Raw genomic sequence first — 19,481 nt, 5'->3', positions numbered from 1 at the left:
TATATCTCCATAATTGAAGTCCCCCATAATAATCACTCAACTTGTACTCATCGTACTAATATGTAATGCATGTTTTCCAGATGTATATTTTGTACTAGTGGCCTTAATCTCACACCAGATTGCCTCAAATGAACATCCACCCTGCCGTCCGTTTCCTATTCTTTTTGGCTGCAATTCATCTGCTATCATCAGCAGTAATCCTCCCCATCCTGCCTTCCCTGAAAATACTAAACACTTCACATTCAATCCTTGTAACTACATCTGCTTTTAACCAAGTCTCATTAATGCCTATAACTTTTGGCCACGTTGCACTAATCAATGCCAAAAACTCCTCCCTCTTATTCCTGATACTTCTGGCATTAGTATATACAAATTGTAGTATCCCTTTAATTGGCCACCCACCTTTACTTCCTGAATTGACAACCATATTCAATATTTTTGCTTGAGAGACTAGATTCCACACTTGGTCATTCTCACACTAATCCAAACTTCGCCCAAACTCACTTGCTTTCACCCTAATTGCTTAAGATTTTCTGAATTTGCACTTCAGCATGCTTGGTGAACAAAGCTCTCTCTCCAGACACCTGGTACCTAAACCATTTAGATGCAGTCCATCTGCATTGAACAGATCCTTCTTTCCATCAAACACAGATCACAGATTAACAAATCCTACTTCCTAACTTCTTCTACAATCTACATATAGATTGATTGGCTGCCAATGCCCTCCTCCTCAAGGATTTTGCCTCTATCATTTCATGGTAGGAGACTTAAAATCTTCACCTTCTCACTCTTCAGTTGTATCTCTTATAACAACTCCTTTACATCCTCCCTTCATAGAATATGTCTCGCCTCTCAAATCATTTGTACCAACCAAGACAATCCTTTCCTTCGCCTTACCTTTTTGCATCTGTATGGCATGGCTAATATTGTAAATTTTTACACTGGGGAATTACGATTTTGTCATACTTTCATTAAGTGCTCCCAATAATTAAGTCTTCATACATAATTTTCTCCTTAACTTGTGCAATTGAATTTTTGAATTTTTATTCTTGGTTTATTACGACATTTATGGCAGCAGTTATTCAATTTAGTTTGGGAATCCTGCATATGTGTACTGGATTTATTAAGGAGTATAACATGTGAGCTGAGATTAACATCTCTAGTTTTGATATCGGGGTTAGTGCCACTTTCTTTCATATTGTTATCCATACAGATGGCGAATAACAGTGGAGGTAATGTGCACCCTTGTCTCAAACCTGATTTAACATTAAACCATACTTCTTCAGTTCTGACTTACAACTCGGAGATAGACTATCGAGTGCTTGACATAATGTAGCACTTCAAATAGGTTTTCCCAGGATTTCTCAACTTTGTCTTAAAGTGATACTCTGATTCTGACAACCTCTGTTTGGTTTGTCCCAGCTTATTTTTTTCCAGTTTTCTCTTCCACAATTTTTTTTAGCTTTTTTTTTTTGTCAAGTATGCTTGCCTAAATTGTACAACTAACACCCATTGGAGAATTTCCTCTATAATTTTCTGGCCTGGTTGCTGAGTGGTTAGCATATCCAGTCAACAGGTTGTGGGTTTGAATCCCCCAATGGTATGGATATCTGCAATTGTTTTTAGGTGTGAGATGAATTTCATCGCTCAATGTGAGACCACTGCCCAGTTTATCAGAGGCTTGAAATAGCTTGAAAAAGTTCCATGTTTGGTCTCTAGAGCAGGGTTTCCAGACTAAAAAAATTAAATACAAAATTTAGATATTTGTATTTATTTAGATTCATTTTGATATAAAATTAATAAACTAAAGGAAGAAAATTTTTAGCCCACCCACATTACTAACATACTGTAAGTTTACAAAAACCTTTCACAGGTGGGAGCCACATAAAACATTCTTGTGTTTTGTTTAAATTTTTGTAGATGGATTTGATGAGAGCTCAATAAATAAAACTTTTTAGCATTTTACTTAAATATAAAGAGCCAATAGGCTTCATTTTGGCAATATAAACATTATTTAAATTAAGGGGATATTAAATCCCACATTGGTTTAAAACCGAATAAGAAACTCAAAGATTGGAATCAGAGAGTTTCAAAAGTATAAGATACTTTTTAGCATTTGGGGGGGGGGGGGGGAATGGTTATAGTGATGGATTCACAAAATCCTGTAGTAAATTTTTGGAACAGCTTGGATGTTATCGGATTTTAGATTGAGATTTTTAACATCTAGGTGTTGTATATGCTTTCTTTGTAATGTGGTGTTTACTGCTGCAGTGAGCACTGATGTGTGGAGGATAAATGAAGAGGAGTAATACATTTGTGTTGCAAGTTGAATTTTTATGTGAATCCTACCCACAAAATGTTATGGATTGAAAAGGCCATACTTGAAAGAGTCAGTGTTAACTTGACCAAGGGAGACCATATATTTTACATTAGTGGTACATTCATGATGCAGAATGATGAATTACTCTATATGAATTGATTTGAATATGTCTACTGAGAGTGTTACTTTAGTATTTACTAAGAATCTCGTTAGCAGAGAGAGAGACAAAGTTGATATCAAAAAAAAAAAACATTCCTGCACTTGAATTTTGATTTTTAAAAAAAGTTTTTTAAAAAATCCTTATTCCCTTTAAAGTATGTAATCAATATATAGTTTGTTTTTAATTCTAGTAACTAAAATGTGTAGTATAAAAACATGCACTATTCCTTAACAGATCTTGGGGGAAATCAAGTAAAGAGAGTGAAATGTAACTGCTATATTAGGCCACATGCCACAGGCACTGCTAAATCAGAGCTTCACACGGTAAATATGTGTTTAATTATGTATACATATGTAATTTATATCATATGGAGAAGTTTTTTGAGAAATGCTTACTTGAGTTTAAAAGTTCATATCCATATACATGAAAACACATATGTATATGAAACTTTTCTCATATACCACTTAATGTATACAGTTGAACCTAGCTGTTTGTTTAATTATGTATTTTTAATTCTTGAAAATTTTCATGACTTGCTCTGTAGGCTGTCCTATCCTGTCTTGTCACAGTTGGCAGGAGAAAAAAATTACTAACTAGTAATTTCTTTCTCTGTGAAAGAGAACCAGATGAACTATGGGAATTAAAGATATAATTAAAACAGAAGCAAAGAAGAATATTCCAACAGTTTGTAAGAAGAAGTCCAAATGGCTGTCAGAAGATTCCATCAAAACTGCTCAGGAAAGGAGGAAAATGAAGGCCACAGGAAATTTGCAGGATGTACGGCATTCGAATGCAGAGTTTCAATGACAAGGCAGAAGAGACAAGGAAAAATACTTAAACCAGGAATGCCAACAAATAGAAGACCGAAACAAGAAAGGAAAAACAAGAGATCTTTTCAAAAAGATCAGAGAACTAACAGGGAAGTTTAGTGCCAAGGTGACAGTATTGAAAAGTAAACACAAAGGATATCTTACAGAAGCTGCAGACATCAAAGAAAGAGTATATCTTCAAATTTCTCAATAATTTTGAAGCCCTTTACAGAAAGGAGTCCAAAATTACTGAGAAATTTGCGGAGCAGGATTATACACAGGAGTTAGCACCACTGGAGAGTGAAGTGAGGTGGGCACTGCAACAGCTATCCAGTAAGAAAGCACCAGGAGGAGATGGAATACCCATTGAGCTGCTCAAAGCCCTGGGAGAAGAGGCAGTTAAAATTTTAACAGTTCTATGTCAGCGAATTTGGATCACTACATGGCCTAGGGAATGGAAAAAAATCAGTTTATATACCTTTATTGAAGAAAGGCGATGCAAGAGAGTGCAAAAATTAAACTATAACACTGATTTCTCATGCAAGTAAAGTCTTACTTAAGATCGTTCAGAAAATACTGGAACCATTCATGAAGAGAGAAATGCCAGATGAACAGGATTTCGAAAAGGCAGAGGAACAAGAGATCAAATCGCCAATGTGAGATGGATAATAGAAAGAGCACAGGAATATCACAAGAATGTCTACCTTTGTTTCCTTGACTATAGCAAGGCTTTTGACTCTGTAGATCATGTGAAACTGTGGAATATGTTAAGAACAATGGGCGTCCCATAGCATTTCATTATCCTTCTGAGGAATCTTTATTATGAACAAGAAGCTAATGTCCGAACAGATCTTGGAGAAACTGATTATTTCACAATAGGTAAAGGGGTGCGACAATGATGTATTTTATCTCCATACCTGTTTAACTTGTACAGTGAATACATTCTAAGAATGGCAGGGCTGGAGGAGTCTCCAGTTTGAATTAAAATTGGTGGAAAAAATATTAATAATTTGAGATATTCACATGATACCACCTTGCTAGCAGAATGCAAAGAAGATTTGAAGGAACTTATTATGAAAGTTAAAGAAGAAAGTGCTAAATATGGTCTTAAACTTAACCCTCAAAAAGACAAAAGTTATGGCAGCATGTGAACTTAATGATTTTGAAGTAGATGGGGAGAAAATGGAAGCAGTTAACAATTTTGTGTTCCTAGGATCCCGAATTGATAAGAGATGGTTATTGTACCAAAGAAATTTAGAAGATTATTATTCAGAAAAAAACCAATGACAAATTTAAGCAAGATCTTTAAAGATAAAGATGTTAGCCTCACAGCAAAAATCAGAATCGTGAAAGCAATGGTATTCCCTGTGGTGCTGTATGGATGTGAAAGTTGGACCCTGAGAAAGAGTGAAAGAAGGAAGATAGATGCATTTGAATTATGGGTTTGGAGATGCTTACTTAGAATACCATGGACTGCAAAGCAAACCAATAAATCAGTGAGAGAATAAAGCCAGATTGCTCCCTTGAAGCTATGATCATCAAGCAAAAATTGTCATACTTTGGACATATTATGCGAACAAATGACAGTCTGGAGAAGATGATGATGCTTGCTAAAGTTGATGGAAGTAGGAGAAGAGGAAGACCAAGAATTAGATGGGTGGATGGAGTTAAAGAAGCAACTGGAGTGCGCTTGGAGGTTCTGAAAGACATGGTCAGGGACAGATCAGAATGGTGGAGGGTGTATGTTTGTGGAGTCGCCAGGAGTTGGAAACGACTCAGTGGATCATAACAACAACAACAAACAATTTCTTTCTCATGTACTTCTTTTGTATACAATATATACCCATCACTAGTTTGTGCCAGTGCTTCTCAACCCAAAAACTCTTGCAGCCTAATAATAAATTATTGGTACAAGTGATTTGTCTGTAATAGGAATATTTGTTTTCTTTTTTCAGAATGTTCTAATTTTTATTGTGATCTACTATAATGATTGAAACAGGAAACAGTAGATGCTCGTTATAGCAATCTTACAGTGACAAAAGAAATAGTTTATTATTGAAGAAAATACGATTGCCAGTATATGCGAAAATGTAAGTGAATGCAATTAAAGAATGTAAGAACTGAAAGCAGAGTTGGTGAAATTGATGCAGTGTGTGTAGCATGAAATGTGCAAGGTCATGTACATTATTGAATGATTCAGTGGTGAGGTTGATGATTCCATTACTACAATTGTGGTAAATCAGGCGGAGCACAAGATTGTTTTCAGGAGAGCTCAAGAACAGAGCGATTGAGGCACTGGATCTGAGCATATTGGATGGACAATCAGCTCAGAAGTGAAAGAATTGAAGAGAGTGAAAGATAACTGTAGTTGGAAAAGTGGTTACTGCAACTTCTCTGATAGGACAATGATGGAGAGAGAGAGAGAGTGAACAATGTTGACAGAGCCATATGAGGAAAAAAGAAGTGAAATTTTTGAGTGTGTTGCATTTGAATTGCAACAGTTCCCACATCAAATGTCAAGATTAGCCATATGAGTTTCTCTAAACCTTTCCATGTACAAAGATGGGTAGTGATGACTAGGAGCTCGGCATTGAACAAAAGTGAGGGATCCATATTGAATTAATTAGCTGCTGGACCTGCATCTAATTAACAAGTTGAATGGCTAGACAGTAGTTTATTTTGGAATGGGCTGAACATAAGTTTTCCATGTTGTGTAAGGTAGTGCCAGCAGCAGGAAAGAACAAAAATTATAATCTGGACAGATGTTAATTAGGACCATTGTGACCAGATTAACTAAATGATTGGATGACTTATCCTGAATAACTTGTTTCCAAGTTCTTACTGATTCTTATATATTTTAGTCAAAAGACTGGAGGATGTATGGAAGTGGGCTGTTCTTGGCCATGAGGGGAGGTAGTTTAATATAGTCATTGCAGGAGTTGATAACAAATGATGCCAGGAGGTTGGCTTTATGATGTTATGACCATACCATCAGGATGAGAGAGAGAGAGATAAGAGCAAGGTAGGGTAGAGGTGGCACCCATTGGCTCTCGTGATAGAACAGGAGGTTCAACTGCCAAAATCAGATTTCGATTTGTTTGTTGTGAGTTTGCTATGAAGACTGAGCATATAGCTGGAGTTTGGTATCAAGCCACTTGTGACATGCTGAAGTTTTTTCTTTTGAAAAAATGGTTTCTGGAGATGCTGGGTGAAATTGAGAGGTAAAGGCCTTCATTCTAGTTAGAATTTTTTCTGCTGCTCAGTAGGAATAGATGTTTGGATCAAGAAATGGGTTTGAATCAAAGGAAACATCTGACTCAGAAATAGGAGTTGAAGTCATGGAAGTCATCCCATTTGGCACGATTATAATATGAATGTACATGAGACTGGAAATGGCCAAGTGAACAGCATTCCACAGTAAATAAAACTCGGATCAGTTGGTAGTTCGAGTTAATGAGAGGAGAACTAGTTCAGCAAAATTCAAAGTGTGTAAACAGAATGGTGAGAATAAGGAAGTCATTTTGACTATTGTGTGCAGGTCTAATCTCATGGTTTCCATGTGATGCTGATAAAGTAGAGAGATTTCAAAGATCAGGAAATTTCACCAAATTTCCTGATCTTTGAAACAAGTTGAATGCATTATCTGTATACATTGTTGAATACAAATTATGAAGAAATATTGAGAATTTGTGGGCTGCAGACACTAGTAAACAGTAGAAAGAGAGGTGATATGATAGGGTCATACAAGGACACCAGTAGTTGGAAATTTTCATTTTATGGAAGGCAGGAAAAGGACGAGAGGGCATCCTTGGGAGTTGAGGATGAATGCTATCGAGAAAGGAGATTTCAACCAAAGACTTCTTTGGGTGAAATCTACCTACTCAGTCAAATTTATTTGCTGTCGCTATTGCTCCCCCAATGCAACCAACCACTCTGAGCTCTTTAACTTCCTTTCCTTAAACATTGATCTTCTCCAGTCTTGCTTCCCTAACAGCAAAATCATCCTCCTAAGAGATTTAGTGTCCAAAACATCAAGTGGCATTCCTCCTCCATTTGTACAAACCAAGTAGGCAGAGATGCTGAAACATTTACCATCACTTACACAAATTGTTCACGACTACCAGAATACCACATTACCCTAACTACTCCCCAAATACCCTAGATCTCTTCCTCACCAGTGACCCTTCCAAGTGCACAATGAATGTAGTGGGTCTCCGAGGTGATTTAGATTGCAATCTAGTGCCTTCCCCATGGAACAACATTCATGCAGTCACTCCCATACAAAAGTGTTTGGCATTATAATATGGCCAAGTGGAATAGCCTCCATGACCTCTGTGCCTCATCTGCATAGTTGGACTATTGTTTTTGGCCTTCCAACTCAAACATATTTACCGAAGTAATCCTTAGTGGAAAAGATATCTTTACTAGAAAAAGAAATCCTTACTATGAAAAGAAACATTCCCTACACTACTCCAAACTGCTGTCCCCCTAATTAAGTCCTGGTTCTCCAAAAGACGTGCAAAAGGTAGTACAAACAAAAATTCAAGCATACCACAACTTTTCTTACATCAATAACTCATCCTCCTTTATTGCCCATGCTGAAGCCTGAAGGATCAAAAAGCAGATTTGCAGCTTGTCCAAATGGCAGCCAAGCCTTTTGGTCTCTTGCCAAAGCAGCTGGTCATGACTTTTGTCCAACACTACTCCCATCTTCCATCATACCCAGATGGCTCTGTTGTATCATCACCCATAGAAGCCTATCTCCTGGCTTCATACCTTCTTCAATGCACGCATAACTCACCATGGTAAATACTCCCCAACCATTCCAGATGCCTAGTACCCACTGCCCCCTCCCATCCTTTCATCAGAAAGAAATCAGAAAAATATTGTCCAAACAGGGCACTTCCCCCAGGATCGAGTAAAAAATTCCACAAATTATAATCATAAAAGTGATTGAGATATGTAATCTTATACCGTCGACCCTGGGACGCTTTGTCTGTCTTAAAATTTTATTATGGGTTGGCCTGTTTCAGCCCAAGGCAGGGTAGCCATCGAACACGTGTTTTATTGCAGCAATGAAACACGTGTTCCTGTTTTTGGTTCATCTTTTGCTGATTTGTGAAAAAAAATGTTCATTACTGTTGTGAACAGTAATGAACATATTCCAGAGACCAGTTCATTTGCCCTCTGTGTCTTTCACTTATAAATTTAAACAGAAAAATATATTTTTAAAAAGTGTATGTAATTTAATATTATTTTACTTGTTAGTTTTATGATTAAATGGAGAGAAGAGGCTAGGAATAAGAAAAGTCTCATTGACTATGTTATTTTTGATAGTGATGTTTTCTCCCTGGTGCAAGACACCAGAGTGTACAGGGGATTTGAAATTGGAAGTGATCACTATTTAGTCTTGAGCAGGATAAAATTTAATTTCATATTGAAAAGAATAACATGTAAGAAAGTTTTAAAGCGAATAAAAGTTGATTTTTATTCGCTTTAAAGACTAAAATTCACTTTATAGACTAAAATACAGAAAGATTATTGAAAAGAAAATGAAGGAGTTTGAGAACAGGAATCAAACCTTGGAGATTCAGTGGCAAAAACTCTGAAGAAAACATTGATTGATTCTGCCAGAGAGGCATGTGGTGAGGTTGTGTGCAAGGATAAAAAAATCAGAACTCCCTGGTGGACACAGGAAGTTAAAGAGGCAGTGAAGGAAAAGAAGAAAGCATATCAAAAGTTCCTGGCAAATAAGTCAGCTTTTACTCTTACAGAATACAGAGACAAATGTAAGAAAGCTAAACAGTGTGTAAAACTAGCTAAACAAAAGTCATGGGAGGACTTTGGCAAGAATATAGAAAATAAATATCAAGAAGGTGGCAAAATATTCTGGAGGTTGTTGAAGAAGCTTCGGAATGGAGGAAAGAGTGCTGTAAAAGGAGTTAGTGATGATAAAGGTGACATGAAAACAGGAGAAAAAGATATCCTTGAAGTATGGAGTAATTACTTTGAAAAACTGCTAAATGAAACAAGCAGTGATGACAGCACAGTGGTAAAAAACACTGACCAGGCATGCAGTCAGGAATACATATCCATACTTGAAGTAGAAAAAGCCATCAAAGGCTTGAAATGTGGAAAGGCAGCAGGAGTAGATGATATTCGACCAGAAATGCTGACGTATGGTGGTATAAGAGTCTTACAGTGGCTGCACTGCATAGTTCAGAAAGCCTGGACAGAGGGACGAATTTCCGATGATTGGAGTAGAGCTCTCATAGTACCCATATATAAAAAGGGAAATAAAACTAAATGCGAGAATTACAGAGGTATTTCCCTACTGAGTGTTCCTGGCAAGATCTATGCAAGTATACTTGAGAAACGGTTGAGAAGAATTGTGGAAGAAAAGCTTGGTGAAGAACAAGCTGGATTCAGGCCAAATAGAGGCTGTCAGGATCAGATCTTCACTTTACGACAAATAGTCGAGAAAACATGGGAATATAACAAAGATCTGTATTTAAGTTTTGTCGATTTGGAAAAGGCATATGACAAGGTGCCAAGAGAGAAGCTATTCAATACGCTGCAGTTATATGGTGTCAATGGGGCATTATATCAAGTGATACTTAGTCTTTATTTGAGTTGTAAGTCAGCAGTTAGAATTGAAGGAAGTACAGGAAGATGGTTTAATGTTAAATCTGGCGTGAGACAAGGATGTACATTATCCCCTCTGTTATTCATTATCTATATGGATCACATTATGAAGGAAAGTGGTATTAAACCTGATATCAAAATTGGAAATGTTAATGTCAGCTCTTTGCTTTATGCGGATGATGTTATACTTCTAAATAAATCCACTACAAGTCTGCAAGGTTCTCTGTCTAAATTGAATAGCTGTTGTAATAGATATGGTATGAAGGTCAGCAATAAAAAGACAAAGACAATGAAAATAGGCAGAATCATTGAAAATGTCAACTGTGTTGTGAATGGAGAACCTGTGGAACAAGTAAAACATTTCAGCTACTTAGGCACGATTTTTACTGAAGATGGTAAATTAAATATAGAAATAGACAACAGAATCAGCAAAGCTGGTATGGTGGGAAGTCAATTGAATAAATTCATATGGAATAAGAGAGAAATTAGTCGGAACACTAAATTAGCTGTATACAAGACAGTGTTCAAAGCAGTTTTAACTTATGGATCTGAGAGCTGGGTCAGAAGTAAAACACTTGACCAAAGACTAGACACCGCAGATATGAGAGTCCTGAGAAAGATTAGTGGCATCAATGGCAATATCATATTAAAAATGAGGATATTAGGAAAGAACTTGACATTGTCAGCATCCAGGAATGCATTAGCAGAGCTAATCTCAGGTGGTATGGTCACTTAAATAGAATGGGAGAAGAAAGATTAGCAAAACAAGTGTTCTCTGCCAAGTTGGCAGGAAAACGACCCAGAGGAAGACCAAGATATAGGTGGATCGATACGGTACAAAGTGCCTTAGACGATAGAAATATAAGATCTGATAATGTTGGAGTCTTGACAAGTAACAGACTGATTTGGAGGAAAATTGTAGATAGGAAATTAGTAATGATGTAATTTTTTCATGTAGTACTGTCATATCCTGTACACCCCTTGAGTGTACATGGCAGGAATTTGATGATGATGATGATGAGTTTTATGATTTTGCTTTTAAACTAAAATAATTTGATTTTGGTTTTAATTAATTACTTGATATTTTAATAAAATATGCAGGTCAATTTTTTTTATATATGAAATTGCTAAAAACTGTTAATTCTGAATACTTTTTTTTTCCCAAGAATTAATGATCATTAAAATCTATGTAAAATGAAAATATTGTATTTATAGTTTACATCGACAAATAATTACATAAAAAAATGCTAAAAGATGTTTATTGATGTAATTACATAATTAAATCAATAATTATAAAAATTTATTGATGTAATTATTTGTCTCCAAGCTTTGCCTCTCCCCCCCCCCCCCCCCCCGGAAAATTTTCTATGCCTATGCATATAGTCAAATTGACGTGAAATTTGTGACGTGGTGTGAAAAAAAATGGGCATGTAATGCCACTGCTTAGTATCCCATAATTCCAAGCACATATCCTCACATAATGCTATACATTATGGGAAGGGTCACCACCCAGACCAGTTTCAACCTCTATTGAGGTCTCGTCAGTGGGAGCCAGACCCAGAGGTGATACTAAGGTTATAGTAAAGTTGCCGAAGCCATATTTTCATATGCATGTTTGCTTAGACTTGGATAAAGTATTAGACCAAGTATATAATTTCTTGGGATCTTTAATTTATAGTATAGCCAAGTGGAAAAACATCCAACTATCTCTAATCCAGAGTATTTTAATAAGGTGCAACACCTTTTGGCTACTCGTATATGAAAATATGACTTCAGCATTTCTTCAACCTTAGTATCAACTCTGGGTCTTGCTCGCACTGACAAGACCTCAGTAAAGGTCAAAACCGATTTGAGTAGTGACCCTTCCTATAATTCATTATACATACCCATAAGGATATGCTTTGCATTATGGGATACTAAGGCAAGTGATGTGAAGTCATTAGCTTCTATATACGAGTTGCCCCATTCCTGATATTTCAGGCTAAACTTTGTTTGCTTACACATGGATAAAGGATTAAACCAAGTATATAATTTCTTGATATCTTTAATTTATCGCAAATTGGTATCTCCAAACCTTTTGACTGAATCCTGCACAAAGGCCTACTAAGCAAGCATCCATCGTTTGGTCTGTCCCATCACTACTACATTTAAATTGCCAGCTTTCTGACTGGATGCACGTTATGTGTGATTGTGGATAGTTCCTTATTCTCTCACTGATGTTGGGATTCTACAAGGTTTTGTTTTCTCACCAACCATCTTCCTTCTGTACATCAACAACCTACTTCACAGTTGATCTCCAACTCAATACATAATTTTACAGATGACAGCACATTGCATTTCTTTTATTTTACAAACCTTACTCTACACAAAATCACCTCAATTTACAGAACATCAACCATCACTACCCTCAATCCTGATTTTCAAGCCATCCTCCAATGGGGCTCAAGTAATCTTTTCAGTTTTAGTGCAAGCAAAACCAAGGTCTGCCTTATTTCCTACAAAAAAAAAAAGAACCTTTTTTTTTTTTCAGTATATCTTGACAACACTCAAATCCCTTGACAACATGAATTTCTCTTCTTGGAACCACCCTGACATCAACTCTCTTCACTCGAAAATTTATCTCACCTCTGAACAGCTGATTAACCTGGGATTTTTAGACCAATATTATTATTGTTAAGATTAGGGTAGTTGATTAGAATTTTCCAGGCCTCTTTAAATTTGTGCTCATACTATGTTTTGGTGTGATATAATGAACAGGTACCTTTCCAGTCAATTCTATGGAGTATTCAGGGAATGATCAGAAAGGCCAGATTTACCATGTCATGTATATTCCTTTTTTTAATAGAATTTTTCAATTTTTTCACCAGAAATCTGGCCAAATCATTATCACTTTGGCATACTGTTTGAAATGTAATGTATCTTGTCCCTGTGTTTATATTCTCACACACACTTCAGATTGACCTTAATCTGAGGGTCTAAATGTTGAGAAATTAACATACTGTATATGTCAGCATATAAGACGACTCTCAAATACTACAGAAAATCTCTCGAAATCATGGGTTGTCTTATACAGAGAGTATAAAAAGGGAAGCTTAATTTCTTGGATGAACATTTAGGTGGTTACAATACATCGTTATATAAGAAAATAGGCAGTGTTTATAAACAAATCAAATTAATTTTTTGTTACATAAATTTATTTAAAATATCACAATAGATGTAAGTCTTAAAAAACAAATAATAATAATTAACTCAATTTTCATGTTAATTTTCTTCATCTGTTGAAAATAGTTCTTCAGATTCATTGTTTAAATGATCGTCATATGGATCCCAGTTCAAATCTGGTGAATTGATTTCATCGTCAGCGTCCCACAACAGATCATCTTCCGTACCATCCATAAGATTAGAGATAACACACTTTTTAAATGCTTTTATTGCAGTCTCTACTTTTACTTTATTCCATGCTTTGATCACAAAATTGCACAACATATCAAGTGATGCAGCGTGCATAGATCCACTGTTTGTAAATGATTTTTTACCAGTCAACATCCAATTATTCCACTCTTCTCGCATGTGATCTTTAAATTCAAGCAGAAGCCTAGTGGTTGCAATATAGAAGTTAAACCACCTGGTATAACAGCAATTTTTGTGCTATTTTTTTCTAGAAGACTTAGTATTCTCAGTTAAATGACTACGAAACATATCCCATATTAATAAACTGCGTTTCTTCATTATACTGCCTGGTCGCATGTTCCACACATTATTTATCCATAATTTCACATCATTTTCGTCCATCCATCCTTTTTCATGAAAATGTACAAAAACACCTGAAGGAAATTTTATCTTAGGTTTAGTTTTACATTTGAAGATGAACATTTAACTTGGTTCCATCAGCCAAACATGATAACATAACCGTAAACCTTATTTTTTCATGATCTGTACTTCGAACTAGCACACTCTTACTATCTTTAGACTCCACTGTTTTATTGCTTATCATATCAAAGGAGTTTCATCAATATTTGACATTAGAAATTTATGGTCTTGTCTCAACTGAATAATAAATTTATGGAAACTGGGAAGTTCGTGGTCAAGATCTGCTTAGTTTTTGAGCAATTTTTGTTTTTTGTCGTATTACCAGATTTTGTCTCTTCATAAAACGATTACACCATCCTGAAGTAGCTTGAAATTCTATATGTTCATCCAGATTCAATCTTGACCATTTTAGTGCATATGCTCTAATCATATTTCTTGTAACAAGATAACCATTCTTCCTTTGTTCGAATACCATTCTGCAACGTGATTTTCCAGTTGCGACCATCGGGTGATCCCCATTCTCATCGCACATTTTTTCTTTGGCAATTTTTTAAAAATATCTTTCTTCCTCCATTCTCTTACCTTCTTCTCAGTTATGTCAAACTTTCTTGCAGCAACGTAATTATTAGTTTGCTTTGCCATTTTAAATAGAGTTTCATGCTTTCTTCGTTTTGTTGCTGGTTCCATGATTTTAAATGATACAATTTTAATAATTCTAAAATTTTTAAAAATGCAAACTTAATAATTAATTAAAATTGGGGCTAATTACTTTAAATTAGGATAAATACTAAATCTATGCTATGCAAAAAAATAACGGATATGCATAGATATAAAAATAATGGATATAACAACAATACCTAACGTTGCATTAATACAAGAAAGAAGAAATTGGGGGGGGGGGGGTGTCTTATACAAACTACACGCACACGGCAATTATTCTTAACGTGGTTGTCTCCATAATTTATCGATACAAATACTGATCACTGTGTAACATTAAAGGAAACCATTATTTTCATTACCATAGGAAGTCTAAATTCTTTATAGTTTTCAATGATCTGGGGTAAAGTCTCTAATTTTTTATACCCTTGCCTTTCTTAAAGCCTGCTTGTTCTTCAGGCATCTGCCTCAGTACTGTTTAGAATGATCTTTAATAAAATTTTGCTTGAATGAGAGAGTAAACTAATAGTTCTATTGTTTTTGCAATCCTTCATATTTTCCTTTTTATATAGTGGTATGAAAACCAACTTCTTCCACTATCTAGCCCATGATCCCATTTCCTGTATCCTTGTAATTGATCTATGAAATACTCTCATCTCTTCCATCGCATGTGGCCTTAATTAACTCTGCTGGGATTCCATCTGCACCTGTGGCAGATGGAATCTTCTTATTGTTAAGATGGTGAATTTCACTTTCAACCTCATGCCTAAGTGGAGGTTCCAAACTCACTAGGAGATTCTAGATCAAAATTTTTCTTATCCTGTCTACTGTACAGGTTCTCACAGTACTCTTTTCATCTGTTTTTGATTTCCAGTTCTGTAAGCACTGCTCCATTCCTGTCTTTGATGACATTCAATTTGGACTTAAACTTGTGCTTTAGGTCACAATCCAAACAAAACATTTTTTATAATTGTGCCCCATCATCTAGAACTATCTCTTCATATTAATTAGCATGTCCATGTCTTTTCTGTAATCTCTCATATTCTTCAGTCCCTCTGTATCTTTGTTTCTCCAGCCACTTCCTTTTGATCAGACCCCATTTTGAATCTGATATCCAATGGTCTGTTTGATCTTCTAATTGGGTCTAGATACCTCTTGGCCATATCCTGACTCCTTCCCAAAGCATTTCTCAGTGAGCAGAACTCAGTGAGTTCTCACTAGTCTCCAAAAGACATGCAAACATTTTAATGTTTCTTCTGTAAACCCACTAGGAATTAATCTAATATCCAGTCTAGTGGGATGGGCCTGACTTTGGAAGGCTTTGGAGTCCCAGTCTTGCTTTGGCTCTTGCCAGTTGATGGTCTCTACCACCGTCATCTCCAGGACAAGTATGCACATTAAATAGGCCTGTCTTCTACTGTTGGAGAGCCAGGATGTAATCGGCCTGGTGCCTTGATCTATCTCTGTTAGATATCCAAGTGTAGGTCTGTTGTGGGTGTTTCTGGAAGCAAGTATTAGTAATAACTGATCTGTTAGCATGGACAAATTCCAACAGTCTTTCACCATGGGTGTTATACTTACCCAGACCAAACATTCCACACTCAGGCCTAACTCTTACTCGATCCCACTTTTGCATTAAATTCCCCTAAGATGAAAGTACATCCCTCCTTGGTAGGCAGTCCAGAACAGTCTGTAGGGTTTCGTAAAATTTCTCACTCTCTTCATTAGGCTTATCTGTGCTGAATGCCTAAACTATCCAAATCGACACATTAATAGGATGAGCCTTAAATCTGATACAAAGTATCCTGTCATTAATGGGATTATAACCAAGAGCTCTTGCCTGAACTTTCCCCACAGCTACCCCTTCATACTTTGAGTCACTTCCTGCATAAACAACTAGTTTACCATCCTGTCTTTTGAGATGACTTTCTTCATTCCGTCTTGTCTCTGCAATTCCCAGGATGTTAATCTCATACCTCTCCATCTCTTTGCAGACAATATGAAGAGTACCCATCTGTAGACAAAGTGCATTCCAGTGCCTGTGTAAAGATTATTGATGTGCCTTTAAGATTAATCCCATACCTTCTGTATGTCTCCTTCACAGTAACAAGACTTGTTTTGGAGACTGTGGGTCTTATTATTCTGCATGACAACCAATGGGTTGAGCATGAGATATGTTACAAGGCACAACTATATTAGCATTTTGGAGTGAAGTCACTGCAAGGAAAAAAAAAAGGGGGGGGGATTGCAGTTTCCACATATCTGGGGACTTTGATCTCAATTCATCCCACATTGGCCAAGTGGATTGGGACTTCAGCCTATTAGATAAGGCTACCTGGGAGAGAACACAGATCAATGTATAAGATGAAAAGAAATGGTAAAATAGGAAAGATTCATCTCTAGACCTCAAATACTCTAATACCATTGAGGGGAAGGAGCAAGAAGAAAAGAAAGGATAGGGACCAGTGTACAGATAATATAACAGATGTATATTACATAATGTAAGACATGCTTCAGCATCAGGTACCTTGGTTTTGCCACTCCCATTCTAAAGTGAGCCCTTGAGGATAAAAATAAAATCCTGTCAATAATCTAGACAACACTGCATGTGTGCTTCTTAAACCACCATCTTGGCATTGCTGCAATTTCATCATGCATTGCTCTTTGTGCAAGTTAGAGAAACATTCTACTGCTTTCTCTATCTTCCAGAGGCATTTCCAAACATAGAGCATTAGCACTCTTCTTTATACAAGGGTTGTTTGAAAAGTTTGGTAAATTTCCAGTAGACGATGACACAATTCATTCATTCATACCAGTGTCAGCATGTATCATTCTTTTCATGACCCCTGGAAAAATTTTAGCCATGTGCAACGCGTAGTTCTCATTTGTCAAACATTTAAAATGACCATATTCTCATTTTTCATAAAAATGGAGAAAACGAGTTTCGTTCAATAATAAAACACTTTTATTTGAAGAAGTGGATGGCCATGCAGATCCAAGCTGAGTTAGATGCAGTTCATGGGAACTCTGCACCAGTATTAAAGACTATGAGGGTTTGACAAGTTTGGTTAAAAAAAAAACTGTCTACACATTTTTTGGTCCAGTGAGTTTCCATTTTTCATCCCATCTAAAAAGTTGGATTTGTAAAATTGTGCAAAATTGTCATTGACAGCCTTGATGACATCCTCGTTCGAAGAAAATTTTTTCCCACCAAGCCAAATTTTTAAGTTTGAGAACAAGAAGTCACATGGGGCCAAGTCAGGAGAATACAGTGGATGTGGAACCAATTCGAACCTCAATTCATGCACTTTTGCCAATGTGTGGGACACTGCATTGTCATGATGAAAGAGCACTTTTTTATCCACCAATCTTGGCTGTTTTTTCTTCATTTCTTTTAAACGGTCCAACAATTATGCATAATAGACTTCTGTTATTGTCTTACCCCTTTTCCAAATAGTCTATCATGATAATTCCTTGGGAATCCCCAAAAACAGTGTCCATAGAGGCTTTGAAAACTGATTTTCTACACACATACATTGCACTCTCTCTCTCTCTCTGATCCAACATCTCTGCCATTAAAACTGAATGCTTCACTTAGCATGTGTTGGATCCTAAGCCATAATGGGATCAATGAAAATGAGGTTGTAGATGCCATCACCACAGTGAGGTCAGTTCATCCTTTAAGATATGTCTTTCACCTATAGTGATTACAGACAAATCATAAGATGAAAGCTAATATCCTAGTCGTAAAATGAGAAACAAATTACATCAGATAAAAACCTTTAATCAGCTGTGACAGTTCAATATATGCAGGATTCTTAGAAAGTTGTGCTTGCTCAGCTGTGGATAGGCCTCGATCCTGGTACATACTTCTGACTATTAAGGGACGATTGTGTGTGTGTGTGTGTGTGTGTGTGTGTGTGAGAGTGAGTGAGTGAGTATTATTGAATAGCTTCCACTTTTCATATTTTAGTATACTGTCCCCATTATTTTAATGAGTGCATCCACTATTTTACTGTTCTACATGGATTTTGTGCACTCGAGAAAATTTTATCAGATACACACACTACTTGAAAAAAAAAAGTGAATGGACACCCCCTTAGGCAAGGTGCATCATGCCATGTAATGACCCATGTATTTGTAGCATAATAAATTGGAAGAATATGATACTCTCAAGTCATTACAGCTCTGTCCTTGTAAAATGCCTGCAAGAAGAGAACTGATGGAGTTTGAAAAAAGTATTGTGATAGGATGCTATGTTTCAAGCCTATCTGTTTTGGAAATTGTTGACAAATTGGGCCATCCCAGTGAACAATTAGTGCTACCATACTGAGGTGGAAGTGCAGGGAGTCAACTGCAAGTGCTACCTGCAGTGAGCAATCCACCACACTCACCAAATGTGACTATAGGGTACTATGAAGGATAATATGTAAAAACCACCATTTGTCGGCTGACATGTTGAGTGCAGGGTTCCAGGGCATCAACTGGAATGCATCTGCACAAAAACATTCAGAACCAAGGCTCACAATATCGGTTTCCATATGCAATATGCAAACTCCACATTACCCAAACCAATATGCCTCATCATCATCTTCAGTGTTGCAAAGAGTGTGTACAGTGGAACATGGAAGCTTATAAAGTTATTATGTAGTGACAAATCATGTTACACCCTTACAGAACAGATGGACTGGTTTAGATATGGCAGTTGCCTGGTGAACATCTTCCAAGAGTGCATAACTCCAGCTATGAAATTCGGAGGTGGCAGCATGATGGTATCATACTCGAGTAACATTTGCTGAATCTCTCTCTTCAACATCTGATGGATTATCCAATCAATATATTTTTCCAGCCATTTTCAATGGTAAATAAAAAAAAAAAAAAAAAAACTAAACCAATATTATACTGACATTGGAGTTTGCAGTATCTCTCAGATACAATTTACTGTCAAATATCACACACCTTTACATAACACTTGTTAAACCAAAACTCACCACATAAACAGTGTGGAATATCACTCATAATATATGCACGCACAGCTAGTCATGACCTCCAAGCTATACACCAGATATGTGTAAGAATA

General features: G+C 36.4%; 1 protein-coding gene across 1 annotated transcript in view; it reads left to right on the top strand.

Annotated features, from left to right (window-relative positions):
• Nucleotides 1-19,481, top strand: part of LOC150095851 (protein strawberry notch homolog 1-like) — a 527,670-nt gene that overhangs the window by 458,196 nt on the left and 49,993 nt on the right. The window contains exon 24 of the mRNA XM_090409548.1: nt 2,715-2,803. Coding sequence (XP_090265674.1) covers nt 2,715-2,803 — 89 coding nt within the window. The remainder of the gene's footprint in view (nt 1-2,714; nt 2,804-19,481) is intronic.

This window comes from Typopeltis vanoorti, chromosome 19 (assembly GCF_054136105.1).
Source record: "Typopeltis vanoorti isolate ZY-2024b chromosome 19, IOZ_Tvanoo_1.0, whole genome shotgun sequence".
Lineage (NCBI taxonomy): Eukaryota > Metazoa > Arthropoda > Arachnida > Uropygi > Thelyphonidae > Typopeltis > Typopeltis vanoorti.
This window is presented reverse-complemented; position numbering and strand designations above follow the sequence as displayed.